This window comes from Astyanax mexicanus, chromosome 20 (genome assembly GCF_023375975.1).
Source record: "Astyanax mexicanus isolate ESR-SI-001 chromosome 20, AstMex3_surface, whole genome shotgun sequence".
Classification (NCBI taxonomy): domain Eukaryota; kingdom Metazoa; phylum Chordata; class Actinopteri; order Characiformes; family Acestrorhamphidae; genus Astyanax; species Astyanax mexicanus.
The window spans coordinates 5,758,955-5,774,009 of NC_064427.1; the positions used below are offsets into that span (position 1 = coordinate 5,758,955).

At 41.2% G+C, this 15,055-nt stretch overlaps 1 protein-coding gene across 8 annotated transcripts in view; it reads right to left on the reverse strand.

Moving 5' to 3' along the window:
- Positions 1-15,055, reverse strand: part of msi2a (musashi RNA-binding protein 2a) — a 281,548-nt gene that overhangs the window by 182,889 nt on the left and 83,604 nt on the right. For all 8 annotated transcript variants that reach the window (XM_022680981.2, XM_022680983.2, XM_022680980.2 and 5 more), the window contains exon 6: positions 6,724-6,816. In XM_022680981.2, coding sequence (XP_022536702.1) covers positions 6,724-6,816 — 93 coding nt within the window. The remainder of the gene's footprint in view (positions 1-6,723; positions 6,817-15,055) is intronic.

A 15,055-nucleotide genomic window follows, 5' to 3' on the forward strand; every position in this document is an offset into this window, starting at 1 on the left:
GTGCTGGACCACTGCAGGGAATCGGACATACCTATTTGCATTATTGCACAAGATGTGTAGGCAACCTATAGACAAGAAGGCTGTTACAGGCCCATTTGCCTTCTATATAAGGCTTAAAGTAAGGTGCCTAATCAAAAATGTCTCATTTAAATAAGATCAGCTTTTTCCATATAATTGCAAAATAAAATTCCAAAGGGTCATTTTTTTAATTTATCTTATTATCCACTTCTTTCTGGTCATGGTCAAAGTGGGACAGGAGCCTAAATTAAATCAGAAATATTCCTTGGATAGGGAGCCAATCTGTTCAGACAAGACAACCGTAGTGAATATGCTGAGCAAGCCGGGCGAGCAGAGTGGGAGAGGCCGTTACTGTAGTTCATTTCTGCAGTCGTGTCTGCGGGGTCCTCATCGGGCTCTCAGATTAAAAAGCCTCAGGAATGAACTAAACACACACTTACACACACCTATTCAGAGCAGTTAGAGAGACAAACCTTTAGTGCTTGAGGACAGAACTAGACACTGTGGACATCCAGGTCCTTGAGATCTGAAATATTTGTAACAGAGTCGATCAAGGGCCATTCAAATGAATGAATATCAGCTGTGAGATTGCTTTCTAATGAACAGATATAGGCCTAGCAGGCAGATTTGATATCTCTCATGTACATTCATCATGTGGTCAAAAGGTTGTGGGCATCTGCTCATACAGTATTTCCTCTGAAATGAAGAACACTGAAAGGGAAGTGTGTCCCTCTTAACTGCAGTAACTACCTGTATTCCTTTGACCAGGTTTTGGAACACTGTAATTTGCTGTAATGATGACATAATTAGTGAATTCAGGCAGTTGATGAATTAGATTACTTGGAGCAGTTTCTCCCTCTGTTTCGTTTGGTATAAACCCATGCAGCGCAGATATGAGCAGGGAATGCTGCACATACTGCGTGTGTAAACACCATAGAGCATCAGAGACAGCGTTTGTACATAGCAGTATATTATCTGGCTAATATATTAGATTAACTGCGCCTAATCAGCAGTTTAGATCAATTAAAAAGAAATACATATTTTATAGCTGGGTCAGATCAAGACCAGATTACATTCTCACCACAAGAGAACCACTTCAGGGGGCGGAAGTTGGCAACTAAGGCAGAAATTGGGGTCAGACAAAAAAGAAGAATCAGTGGTAATGAGCCTCTGTTCCATGTATATTACCACACTGTTGAGAACAAAATAAAATGTGTTAGGAATAAAAAGTTCAGAAAGCAAAATTTGGGGACCTTAATCACCTGTGTCTATGATTGGTCTACAGAATGCGTTGGGGCCAATCATAATTCACTGTCATAACTCATCAACATAAACTTGGGAAAATCATATGTCTGTTGATATGTCTCTATTCAGAGAGTGAATCTATAGTTGAATGGAAGACTAAGTATGATCTACAGACGAATGTAAGGCTCCCACACACTCCTAGTCATGAGTGCGTGTGTGTGTGTGTGTTTGTGCGTGTGCCTGCAAATTTTAACTTATGAAAAAGTCCACCTAGAGCACAAAATCGTATTGCAACACACTCCATGCATCGCTGGCTGTGTTGCAATAAGCCCAGATTTTCCCTCCATTTCTCTCCTTTCTATGAAGGTCTTACCTCAGGGTCATACCAGCAAACAAGCTAAACTGCTAAACAAAGGCTTCCCCCACTGCTTCCTCACTCGCCCCCTTTAAAAAGGGCATTTACAGCGGTTGTTTGTGTTCACCGAGGCAGGAAGCGCGGGCAGCACGCTAATGGACATCAACACTGTTTTTATTCGCTACGCCTGAATGGCTCGAATGTTGTTATTAAGCGTTAGCGCTTGGGCAGGTATGCTAAATGAGCTAATATGAAGTCCAGGATGCCACGTTCATCGTGGTTGGCCGCACGTGTGCTTTCTCCCCCACCCCTCCCAACACCTCCACATATACCCATCGCCCTCCCACCAACACCAAGCACGACTCCTCCATTTACTGAACCTCAACTCACACCAAATGTCAGCCGGCGTATCAGATCACCAAAACAAATTTCCTGCTGCTAATCGAGTCGTTTTTTAACCCCCTGCGCTCCTAAATCACCTCCATGCCTCCTCCCACTGCTTCCTCACAGAAGAAGTGTGAGGAAAAAGTACACCCTGCCTGTTTCTCTCTCTTACTGTTTTTCTCAAAGCTATTTTAACATTCAGAACCACTTTTGTAGAATAGAACGCATAGAACGTAGCACAGCTACGAATAAAAAAAATATATATCACTAGACATCCAATAAAAGCTTAGAAAAGCACTGGATCCCCAGCTCTGACCCATCAAACTCCAGACGCCTTAGCCTGCCAGCATCACACTAGGAGAAATTTGGAAAAATGGAGCGCCATCTACCCCACCCTATGTTAATGTTAGATACATATTATCCGACCTCCTTCACATAAACAGACCTAGTCGCACTCTCAGATCTTCCTCATCTGTTAGTCTCACTGTTTTCCCAGCCCGATTGACCACCATGGGGTTAAGAGCTTTCAGCCGGTCTGCCCCCCGTCTTTGGAACTCTCTCCCATCAGACATCCGTAATATTGACTCTCTCCACATTTTCAAATCACGCCTCAAAACGCACCTGTTTAGGATAGCATACAATCTTTAGTCTGCTCCCTCATTTTATGATATTTTTAAATTGCTTCCCTATTTTTACTGTTGTTTTAATGATGTTTGTATATGTTTTCTGCTTTATTTTCATTGTATTATGTACGGTGACCTTGAGAGTCCTGAAAGGCGCCTTTAAATAAAATGTATTATTATTATTATTATTATTATTATTATTATAGATGCCGGGCACTGCCAGGGCTACAGAGGTATAAACCCCTTCAGCATTAAGCTGTTAACCAGTCGATTTAACCATGTTTTTTGGAATGATGATGGTGTTCCATTCAAGTATTTTGAGTTGGGACGTTTAGAAAGATGCTTGTGGAGGTGATCATCCAACATGCTGACTTTGCTTATATGTTTTTTTGCTGAATGCAATCAAATCTTTACAGCAATGCTCTACAATCTAGAAGAAGTCAGGTCTTCCCTGGAAAATAGGGACAGTTTTTCAGAAGAAGCACTAGTTTCTTCACTGTAGACTGGTTAAGAGATAATAAAAGGTCAGTAATAATGATTTTAGTAAATAACTGTTATATGAGGCCAATGTTAGGAGTGACATATGGACTTTAATGGCCTTTATTAAAGACAGTGCTAACACTACAGCAGTGCTTGTGTGTGCAGCAGTGTGTGTCGATGTCAGCATGGAGGAACCGAGGAACAGGGAGGAGTGTGTTAGAGGTTAGAGACAGACAGACAGACAGACAGACAGAGGGAAAGCCACTCTCAGGATGATTGTGAGTCTGGCTGTGTGTGTGCTTGTAGGGATTTAAGTGTGTGTCACAGCAGCTCATCAGCTCAGCAAAGCTCCTATAGCTGTCAAGCACACACACACACACACACACACACACACACACACACAGAGCATCCTATTACTGTTGACATACAGACTGGGGCGAGCAGTAGTGTGTGTGTGTTTATGTGTTGGTGGGGGATTGAAAAGAGAAAGCTCCTGTGACCCCACCACCTGTTTCCTTGCCACAGCCCAGCACCAACCGCCACCTCTGTGTGCGCACACACACACACACTCACACCAACACTCACACTTACACTCACAACCATATACACATACACACACCTCTAATTGGGCACAGATCCACTTCATACAAGCGTGTGTGCAAACAGACACACAGACACACACACACACACTGACACACAGAAGGACATAAAGGGCATCCATGCAGCAACAGTTCAACATCAACACACACACACACACACACACACACACACTGAGTGCAGTCCTGGTGGGTATGTCGAGTGAGTGTGAATGCCTGATGTGGCAACCTGGTAGAGGCACACACACACACACACACACACACACACACACACTTTCCCTCGCTGAAATATTCTAAACATGTCCGCTTCAGACATTTGAATGACAAGCTGAAGTGAAGCCATGCTGAGTGCCTGGACCCCTACATTGCTATCTCTATCTCTCTCTCTCTCTCTCTCTCTCTCTCTCTCTCTCTCCACACCATTCCCCTTCATATTTCTTCCTTTCTCTCCCTCTCTTTCTCTCTCTCTCTCTCTCTCTCTCTCCCTCTGTGCAGAAATGTATGTAATATATGGTTATATAAATCCCTGCTGTTCCCAAGTTTGAAAAAGAACTTCGCTCGCGAGAACTGCGACCTGCTTTCCGACCTTTAGTTCTAATGAAACATTTATTACACTCTGCAACTGTAGGGGAAGCCCATGAGCACAATCTCTCAATTTTACCTAGTGGAGCTTTAATACATACAAATCTATGTTTACTTTGTATCTCCATTTTTTTACTTTTTGATATAATATGAATATGGCAGTTATTTCTGAAGTATTTCTACATATTGTATGTATCTTGTGAAACCAATAAACATTTTATAAGATGTTTACAAATGTACTAAAGACCTTTAGTTCCTTAGTTCAGCATTATCTTTGAGAAATAGCCAAACATCTGCGTGATGCTGGTATTGTTTTATGCAGTAATAAACTGATACTGATAATGATGCTGATATCACTGGGCACACTTGTTATCAATAAAATGAGCAATTCCAAACTTCTAAGTGATACTGGAGACAGACGGATGGACAGACAGGCAGGCAGACAGGCGAGTAGATACAGCAGAAGGCAGCATCTCTCTGATTTGAGTGCAGCCCCCTGGAGACAGCACGCTCAATCACGCTGATTTATTTGTCGTAAGTGTGTGAGGATTCCTCAAACAAAAAAAAACACACAAAAAGACAAGAAAATAAAACACCCACCAGCGTCATACAATCAAGCCAATCAAGTCATTCAATCAAGTGGAGGCTTTGCACAGAGGCCTACTCAGACGGTGATTAGGAGCGGCGTGGGGGGAAACACGGCAATGTCACGACTTGACCACAATCAGCTTTATTTACACCGAGAGTCGCCTGAAATAACAGCAGCACTCAGTCAGGGCCCAAAATTACATACCATTAACATGTCTAGTGATTCCAAACTTTTGAGCAATAGTGGACTTTTCATGCTACATTAATCAGATGAATATGACTGATCACTGATCACAGATGCAGCCAGTCAGTAAAGACATGTTTGCTGTCTGAACAAAGCTTAGAATAGGAGATGCTAATCTAGCGTTGCTAACAATCTCTGGACTTTAGAATACTGTCACCAGTCTTATCATGATACATATTATTACCTATTATTATTATTATTATCTGTGTAATGTTCCTCTTCAAACTAGATTAAGGGGAATAGAAGTTATGTTTGTTTGTTTGTTTGTTACCATAGCTAATAGTGCATATATGTTGCATGAGCTAATGACACAAATAGAGATGACAAAAACTTATACCTGAGAGATCAAATTGGAGTGACTGGTGAAGTGGTCTTGATTAGCTAGGGAACCACAGTTTATTATTTTAATAATATGGACACTGCGATGTGACCAAGGTGTTTTAAGTTGGCTCTTGTTTTATAAAAATATGCAGGAGCATTTTCTGTGTTTTCCATGATTTAATTGAAGATTGTGGTGCATTTTATATCCGTATCCTTATATCCAATAACTGTTGTAAGCCTTATTTCTGCAAATGCATTTTGAGTTATGTGCATAGCAGAAACCTTAAAGCCTACAACCTAACAACCTATTTTGCTAAATTGTCTCCTTTAATTTAAGTAATAAAGTAATAAAAAAAGCTAAGGGTTAGTCCAAAAACAATCTTTTGCCACATTTTACATAATGTATTTATTGTCATGCTGAAAATTTGTAATAAAGGCATCAATAAAATTAAAAAGAAGTAAAAAATATTTTTGTTTAGTTACACCTGTATTTAGACTCATTTTTAGGCTGTGGCCAATTGAATGAATTCAGTGGTTGATGTAGAGTCAGGAACATCAAGACCAATAGTAGTGGAAAGAAGGTGGGACTTAAACAGACACCTGTACAAACAAACACTGATGTAAAATCTCAACATTTAACATAATTTATTAATCTCAGCCAGACACATCCCATTCACATCCCTAACAAAGAGCATGTTTGAGAAAATGAGACCATATGGCCCCTCTAGACGAGCTAAGTTAGTCACACACTACAGTACAGGCTCACTTCCAGCTAAGTGATGCTCAGATGACAAGCTCCAAAGATAAATTCTCAGAATCACAAAATCTGAGAAGCCTAAGTTGATTAAGAATGCATTTTGTGGTGTGTAGCTGTTAGCGAAGATCATTAGCCAGAGCAGATAGAACAAAGCGATAGAAGCCATAATGAATTACTCGCCAATGAAGCCCACCCCGCTACGCTACACCACAGAGAGCAGAGGCACGGCGCTCGGCGGGAGGTCCGCAGAACAACACAGCACAACGTCAACAAACTAACACGATCTGCTTCTAGGCATTTCCGCACACTCGTGTTCAACTGTGCACCAACAGAACAGAACACCCACCCCGTCCACTCCGCACTCCAACACATCTGCAATTTCGCCTTGACTCAGCACCCAGAAGCTCCACAAGCTTGAAGATCTGAAGCTGTTCCTGTCATTCCACGCCTAGCAGCTGCATCTCGTCAGAGGGACGGCCTTTGAGGGGGGACCAAAAAAAGGCGAGAAGAAGAAAAACAGAATCGCTTACCTTTCCGAACTGCTCGAAATACTGCTTCACGTCCTCTACCACCGTGTTCGCTGATAGTCCGCCCACGAATATTTTCTTTGTTCTCGTGACCATCTGGAGAGATAGAAAGACAGAAAGACAGACCTGTTTAAAATAACTGCTTGCATGTATCACGATACATGGGTTAAGATTCAACATTTCACAATATTCTGCGATACTGTAAGCAAGGTGATTTATAGAAACTGTAACTGTAAAATTTTAAACACAACCCTACATAAACCAATGACTGCCATTAATTGTATTCTCATGTAAACTAATAATTACAGCAATACTGTGTTTTTAGAAATCAATATATAACAAACTTGTCTTGATAAGGGAAGGTGGTCGTTTAATTAGCCACACTTCTGTCGATCCCTAGGGTTTGTAGATTAGTGCAAGTACAGACCGCACACTTTCCCAGAAAGAAGCCAACTGACCAACATATAAACCAACTATTCAATCACAGTACGTACAGTTTAGGACATAAAGGCTCACTTTTAATCCATTTGGCCAGTAGAGGTTGCTTTTAGTCACTTTTGCAAGCCTCATTAAAAGAGAACTCTTATCAGCAGGAGCTCATAAATGCATGTTTTCATCCAAAGACGAGCCAAACAAGTTTGAACTCTGGTCATTTATTGCAATCTTTTTTTGTATAATATTTTGTCTTTGTTCTAGATTTTAGAACTTTAGAGTGTTAGTATTGAAGGTGTGGTTATCTCCAATCACACCCTTCACTAGGACTGTTTGCTATGTTCATGAAGGACGCTGAACAGTATGGACCTTTTACTTTGACAGGAAGAGGACATCTGACCAACTGTAAGCCAAGTGACCAACAACAGCAGGCCGAGTTTTAGAAGTCACTGCTCAGGTTCAACACATTTGGTCAGTAGGGGTTCTGTTAGCATGCAAGTCACTTTGTACACCTCACTTAAAGAAAACTCACAAGTGGAAGCTCACAAATGCATGTTCCTGCTTTCATGACTGATTTGACAAATAGTCATGTTTGGTTAAGCAGCATGATCATGTGGGTTGACTATATTGGTAAAGTTGATGCTAAGAGAACAAAAAACATGTCTCATGCTGGTCTACCAGCTCAATCAGCTGTACCAGTTTGAGCTGACCAGACGGGGCTGATTTTTGTCCAGGAGGAATAATCGATAATCAACAAGTCTTGATTTCTTTACCAAGAATCTATTCTTCCTGCTTTTAGACTGAATACATCAACACCTCGATTTATCAAAAACACCCACAGGAACATTCATCTGGAACTGTGATCTTGATTGGTTACAAGGCTCATTTGCATACTGCAGCCCTGTAGACATCTTAGCGCACAGCGCACCATCAGAAGGCCGTTGTGACTCTGTAGACGAGGCTTTTGAGGCCGAGACACAAATTATCCAGTGAACAGAGACTGAATGTGCTGGTGCGAAGCGTGAGCGGCGACTTCTACTGGAGTTCCCCGGTTTTCTCGCCCACACACTTCCAAGCAGCGCGAGTGAGTCATTCGAGCAGCTCACTGGGACCAAAGGCCCGAGCTCCAGCGCTAAAGGTCTCTCTTTGAAGCTGCTTTTCACTCCAAGACGAACCGGCGTTCTGTTGTCTTCACGAGCGCTTTAATTGTAACCGAGGCTGAAAGTGAAACTGCTTTATTATCACCACTGACCTCAGCAGCGGCTCAGCACAGGTGTGTGTGTGATCTACAGAATATGAATAAATACAGTATACGAATACATCTACAGTACGCTTTTTTCTGTCATATTTCACTATTGCTCTAGTGTCCACCAGACAGACCACAGCAACCACAAGGGAAACCATCAGCAAGCAAACACATAGCAACACCATAGCAACCACCTTGGAAACCACAGCACATAGCAACCACCTGGAATACTATCCATTCAGTGTTTCCTCCATGACATTTTCTCAGTTATTTCTATTAATTCTATCTTTCTATTCTATTCTATTTTCTATTTCATTTTATTCTATTTTATTTATTTAATGTCCGCACTGTACTCTCTATACTTTTCTATTCTATTCTATTCTATTTTATTAAACTATGTAATTAAAATATGTAAAATTCAGTTATGGCAACACTATCATTTCAGATTTTTTTTTTCAATGCCACTGTATTACACTCTATAATTCTACTCCTCTGTTTCTATATATTTTTTTCTATGCAACCTCTACTGTTCTATTCTCTTCATACATTTGTGTATTTTTCATTCTGTTCTACTGTCTATTTTTTCTTTTAATTCTATTTTATTCATTTTTTTTCTTTTCCATAATATTCTGTTCTATTATTTTCTACAATATGCCTCTCCATTTTCCTCTCTTTTGGGTCTTCTTCTGCCTTTAATTCTAGTCTATCCTCTGTGTTTAATATTCTATTGTATTCTACTCACATTTTATCTACTTAATTCTGTTCAGTTCTGCTCCACTCCATACTTCTGAGGCTTGTGCACAGCAGTGCATTCACTATACTTTATTGATTAAGGCTTTATTGCGGGGAATGCTGTTTTAATGCACTTTAATAGTCACAGCACAACCCAATCAAAACAACTTGCCGTGCACCCCCCTCTCATCCCCACCCTCACACACACATGCTCACACACACCGCACTACCACACTTATAGACAGTCAAACACACACACACACACACACACACAGTGGGCACCATTAGAGCACCTTTTCCACCCTGTTAAACCTCTGGCATGTTTATTTGTTCGACAACACGTTCTGGTACTTTCTATCAACCATCAAAAACACGCCGCACTTAAGACAATAAAGAGCACAAATGCAGGCCCTTTCCCCCCCGTCCAAACACAATTAGGCAGCGCAGGGGGAAAGAATCAGAGCACATTAAAGCCTCAATTAATTCCACAGCAGAAAATATACAGAGCATTAGAAACGAGCGGGGGGAAAGAGAGCACAAATATGAAGCTAAGTGCATCAGAGAGAAAGAGAGACAGAGAAAAGAGGAAAGGGGGGTTGGGGAGTTTATGCCTAATATATGTATATAAATATATGTGTGTGTGTGTGTGTATATATATATATATACATAGACCAACCCACACACACACACAATCTCTGAACATGCGTCTCCTTGCTGGTTCAGGTGCAAATGGAATGGTCGGCCCCGCCTTCTCTGTTTGCATGTGAGGTCACACCATTTGTATGAAACCCAGTCACAGATGCAAATCCACCCGATGCTTCCCTCAGACCGACACCCTGTCCGGATCTCAGCCCGTCTCTGGGGTTATCGGCCCTTCCTGCGGTCACAATAAAGACGCCGTGCACTCGTTTATCACCCTCCTTCACTTCTGTCAGACATGGCCCAGGACTTACATCCTACTCACCACAGCATGTGAATGGGTCAGCTGTCATGTTTGTGCACTGATGGGTAGTTTACCTATCTCTCTATTAGATGTAGGTCATTTATCATCGAGTTCAGTATCCCTGAACTGATGTTATACCATACTAAACGCAAAAAATAAAATACTGCATATCCATAATAGCAATTCTTTGCTGCCACACTAGTAAGAACACACTATGGTAGATCTGTCCCTCTGTCCCAATAACTTTTTTTTTCATATATATGCACTAAATATTTAACAGTCTCATTTCACGTTTTTTCTTCATTAATTTTGCAGTGGTCTCTAGTAGAAATGAATAACCAGTGAGCTGTTTTTTGTAAAAAAAAATAAAAAAATAAAAAAATAATCAGGGTTTCATCTGAACTCATGAATATTCATGACATGCAAACATACTGCCTCTGGATGGCTAACAGCACTAAGACCCTCCCTCCACGGCTCTGCAGTGGGCAGTCACAAGCCAAGGTGGGCGAGGCCATGAATCCTAATTACAGGCTGATGTCAGTCCAGAGGCTTTTTCTTATTAACTCGTTTTTTCATTTCACGTGCATTTCAAAAAGAGCAAGTACTAAATGGTTTCTAGCAAAATGACACCTTTAAAAATGCTATATGTTTAATAATCTTGCTTTTTAGTTTTTTTTTTATTTTACTACGTTTTATTTTTGCTACCGTGTATGAAAAGCACTGTACAAATAAACTTGATTTGGCTAAATCATTTTAAGACCATTTTACGCCACTGATATAATAGTAAAATAATATCATATTAATGTGTATATGTTTATGTTTAACTTCAGTGCAGAAGGATGGGACTATATGCCTTTAACATGAGGATGAAGAGAGGGGTTAAACTCTTTCAGCTTCGGGGTGAAAAGGCAGGTTAAACTCATTTAAGTTAAGCGCAGGGCTAAATACCTCTATCTTCATTAGGAAAGGGCAGTGCTAAGCTGCTATAGGCTGAACTGTACAATCTTTCTGTTTTTACGACATCACAGACTCCAAACTGTTTTCAGGCTGTTCCTGCAGCCTGATATGTCAGACAAATATGTCTTAGTGTCTGTCTGTCTGTCTGCTAGCAGTCTCTGAGGGCTGGCTGGCTGTCTGTCTGTCTGGGGCAGGACCTCTGTGTCTCCTTCTGTTGTTTGTGTGTTCTGTAAGGGTGGGTGAGGCGGGAACGCCTCGTTGAGGGGCTTTTTTAGCACCTTGTCGGCGGATGCTTGAATTTTTTTAGCTCCGTCTTTATGCTGTGTGACAGGGCCGCCCCGCACAGCTGAAGGGATTTCTGCAGGCCCTGCAACAACACAATTACACACAAACACACACACACACACCACACACTCCTACTCTTTCTCTCTATGGTAACAACAGAACACACTGAGCACCCTCTGGACTGCCAAAGTGCCCCATGGATCGAAGACTTCAGAAAAGATACAGGCAACAGTGGAAAAAAAGGAAAATGACATCATGATACTGTGATTCTGTTATACTCAATAAGACAAATCTCTTCCACACTTCACAGCATCTGTGTTACTGAAGAAGATGAAATACTACTGAATAAGCAAGTACCATTAATTATGGATTTATTGTTTTTAGTTTTTACAGAATTTCAAAATCAATATTAATATTCTTCATATGAATAGGTTTACCCTATTCATTTGATTTCATCCATAGTAATGTAGCAGGAACTTCAATAAGTCAAACGAGTCTTAAGGAAGTTAAAGCACCCATGTTTCAATATTAACAGTGTTATCTGATGCCAATCAATAATGTATCAATGTATATGTATATCAATATTTTATCCAACCCCTAATGGCCATTATGATTATATCACCCAGGATGCATTGTTAATGGCAGGTATGAACAGGGTCTATGGTGTAGCGGCTGCTGCCTAGGCTTTGGGACATAAAATACATTCAACTGAGAGAACCTGGGAGGCAGCAGGTTTGATTGATTGACTTTAGTCATTCAGATCCAACCAGAGCATCTCCTGCTGCAATCTCAACCAGAGCGAAGAGAAAACTCAACCCAAAGAGGCGACGGCACTCCCAACATGCAAATCACTCTGAGCAGCACCAGCCTCGCAAAGACCAAGACATCTCCAGTTAGCATTCACAGCCCCTATCTGCACAGGCCTTATCTCAATCTGCACACTGCCTCCGTCAGCAGCCACAGCAGCAGAACACACACACACACACACACACACACAGAGCTAATGGATGGTATCAGTGACTGCCATAATGCCAAACAAACTGGTCCGAGGGAGAAGCTGTGCTATCTAGCCATCACTCTGGGATTTGTCAGCGCAAACCCTGCAGCACCGAGACCACCGATTCATTACTTGTGCAAATGTGAGTGCGAGGGAGAGCGCGCACGAGAGAGAGAGCTGATTGTGGGGAGATACAGGCTTTATTATGAAGCTGTAACATCAGTGGGGGGTGGGGGGGTAGACAGGCAAAACCAATTAAAACCCCCCGAATGTGGAGAAGAAGAACACGATGAGACTAAAAGTGACATGGCAAAAGAAAGAAAGAAAGAAAGAAAGAAAGAAAGAAAGAAAGAAAGAAAGAAAGAAAGAAAGAAAGAAAGAAAGAAAGAAAGAAAGAAAGAAAGAAAGAAAGAAAGAAAGAAAGAAAGAAAGAAAGAAAGAAAGAAAGAAAGAAAGAAAGAAAGAAAGAAAGAAAGAAAGAAAGAAAGAAAGAAAGAAAGAAAGAAAGAAAGAAAGAAAGAAAGAAAGAAAGTAGCAGCCTGGAATTCAGGACCACACGCAGAGCAGAGTGTTTCTGGGACACACACTGGTTTTTACAGCCACCAAAACATCAGGCCTGGGACAAGCTGGGAGCAAACATCTGCAAAACAGCGATAAATCGGCAGGCAAGAAGCCACAGCTGGACACCAAATGACCTCTCTCACTCACTCTCCCCCAGAAGGACAAAGTCTCCTTTCCCTTACATTTTGTACTTTTTTTTCTTTGGAGGGCATTCTGGACTTTTTTTTAGTATAAAAGACACTTCAGAATAGCGGTGTCCGCTGACCCAACTCTAAACTGAAAACTCGACTTTGTACACAAACAATTCAGAACTTGACACAGATTTGCCCTAAAATGACTGATACCTTATCGTAAACATAGTGTAGGCCTACCTCACTTACAGCTCAGCTTTAACTTGTCCTTAACTAACTCAACTTAGACTTGGTGTTAACTGACTCACTGATTCACTACCTCTCTCAGACTAATCTTTATCTGTCACAACTGGCCTTTGAGTCACCCTCAACTGAATCGCTAAGAAATATGTTCAAACAATTCCTAACACAGTTTGGACTCAAAAACACACAATTATTCACAAGTAGACTTTGACTTGCCTTCACTGGCTATATTTAGACTAGCTTTTAACTGACTCAAAAAATCTCTAAATCTCTAAGCTCTTAACTAACTTGCATCTTGATATGTATTTGCTGACTCATACTTGACCCTAATTAAGTAACAAAAATCCCCTTAATGTACATGCCATTTTTTGTTAAAAGATTCAAGTTTACTCAGACACTTCTGATTTGTCCTTAACTGGCAATATGACCTGGACTTGCTTGTAACTGACCCAAAATTGAACCTGGAGTTGGCAATAACTGATTTAATTTGCCCTTAACTACTTTCATGTAACTTGAGCTAGACTTGGTGTGAACTTAAACTTATTGCTCTACTTGAACTTCAATTTGTGAATGGGACCTAGCTGACATTTTAGTATGGGGTACAATCATGTATATTTGTTACTTTGTCAAACTACTGCTTTAACCTGAGTAATGTGAGGTAGGCTGAGTAGGTGGGAGGCTGGGGGTCTGCACTATCCCAGGCTGGTGGTAGGCTGGCAGAGTTTCATCTAGCGAACAGTAACAGGGATCCACAGAGTCATTCAATGATGAACGGAGCCGAGCTGAAAGCTGACAGCAGAGCAGAGGAAGAGTGGGTGAGCTTAAGAGGCACTCTCCAAATGCATCCTCTCCATCAGATACTCCGACACACACACACACACACACACACACACGAACACACACACTCCACTCGATTCCTCCATCGGCCCTGATTAAGTGGATGGCAGTATTTGTGGCCAGCTGATTACAGCTGTCTGACTTTGCCACAAGTGCCCTTGTTTTAGACAAAAAGCCAAAGGGAGTCATTTAGACCCAAGGTACCCCCCTTCCCCGCACACCCAACCCATCCCCAACCACCTGCAATCAGAGCTCTCTGGGACGGCCTGCTGATTTTTCAGAACTGGTGATTGCGAGGTGACGACGGTCCATCATAGGGGGCAACAGGGACAGGGATTTGGGTGAATTATCACATCTCCAGAGCTGAAGAATCAGCGGACTCAACTGGCTGAAGGAGACCAGAAGCATCATCAGAAGACAAAAAAGAAGCTCAGAGTTTTAAATAGAAACCAGCTTTATATAAAGCAGGAATTATTCTGAATTAAAATAACAATTGTAAGCTCTTCAAAACTTACAAAAACCAGCCCAGCGTGACTCCACTGGATGCAACAGATTTAAAGCAGAATTATATGTGAATAAAAAAATGTGCCTATAAACATATCTCACATCCACATTCAGTGCAATAGGCCCAACACAATACTAGCTCCTGTCTATACTATTAATTAAAGATCTATACTGTTTTTTGTTTTTTTTTTTTTTGAGAATCGAGACAATACTGTAAAACATATTATTGTTATAATTCAAACAATGTCAATTTTGCCAAATGCTAAAAGGGTTTGAAGCCCACCAGTACTGGCATATGTATGAACCTGATCATTCGACATAAGCACCTGACTCTCTTGATACAACACTGATGTTCATGTAATGTTGATGTTTGCTCAATTAGCGCTGAGGTCCAGCAGAAACGTCACCGCTGTTTATTCATGCTAGCCGCTGGCAGAGCAGCTCGTGACAGCGGTCTGATGAGCTAA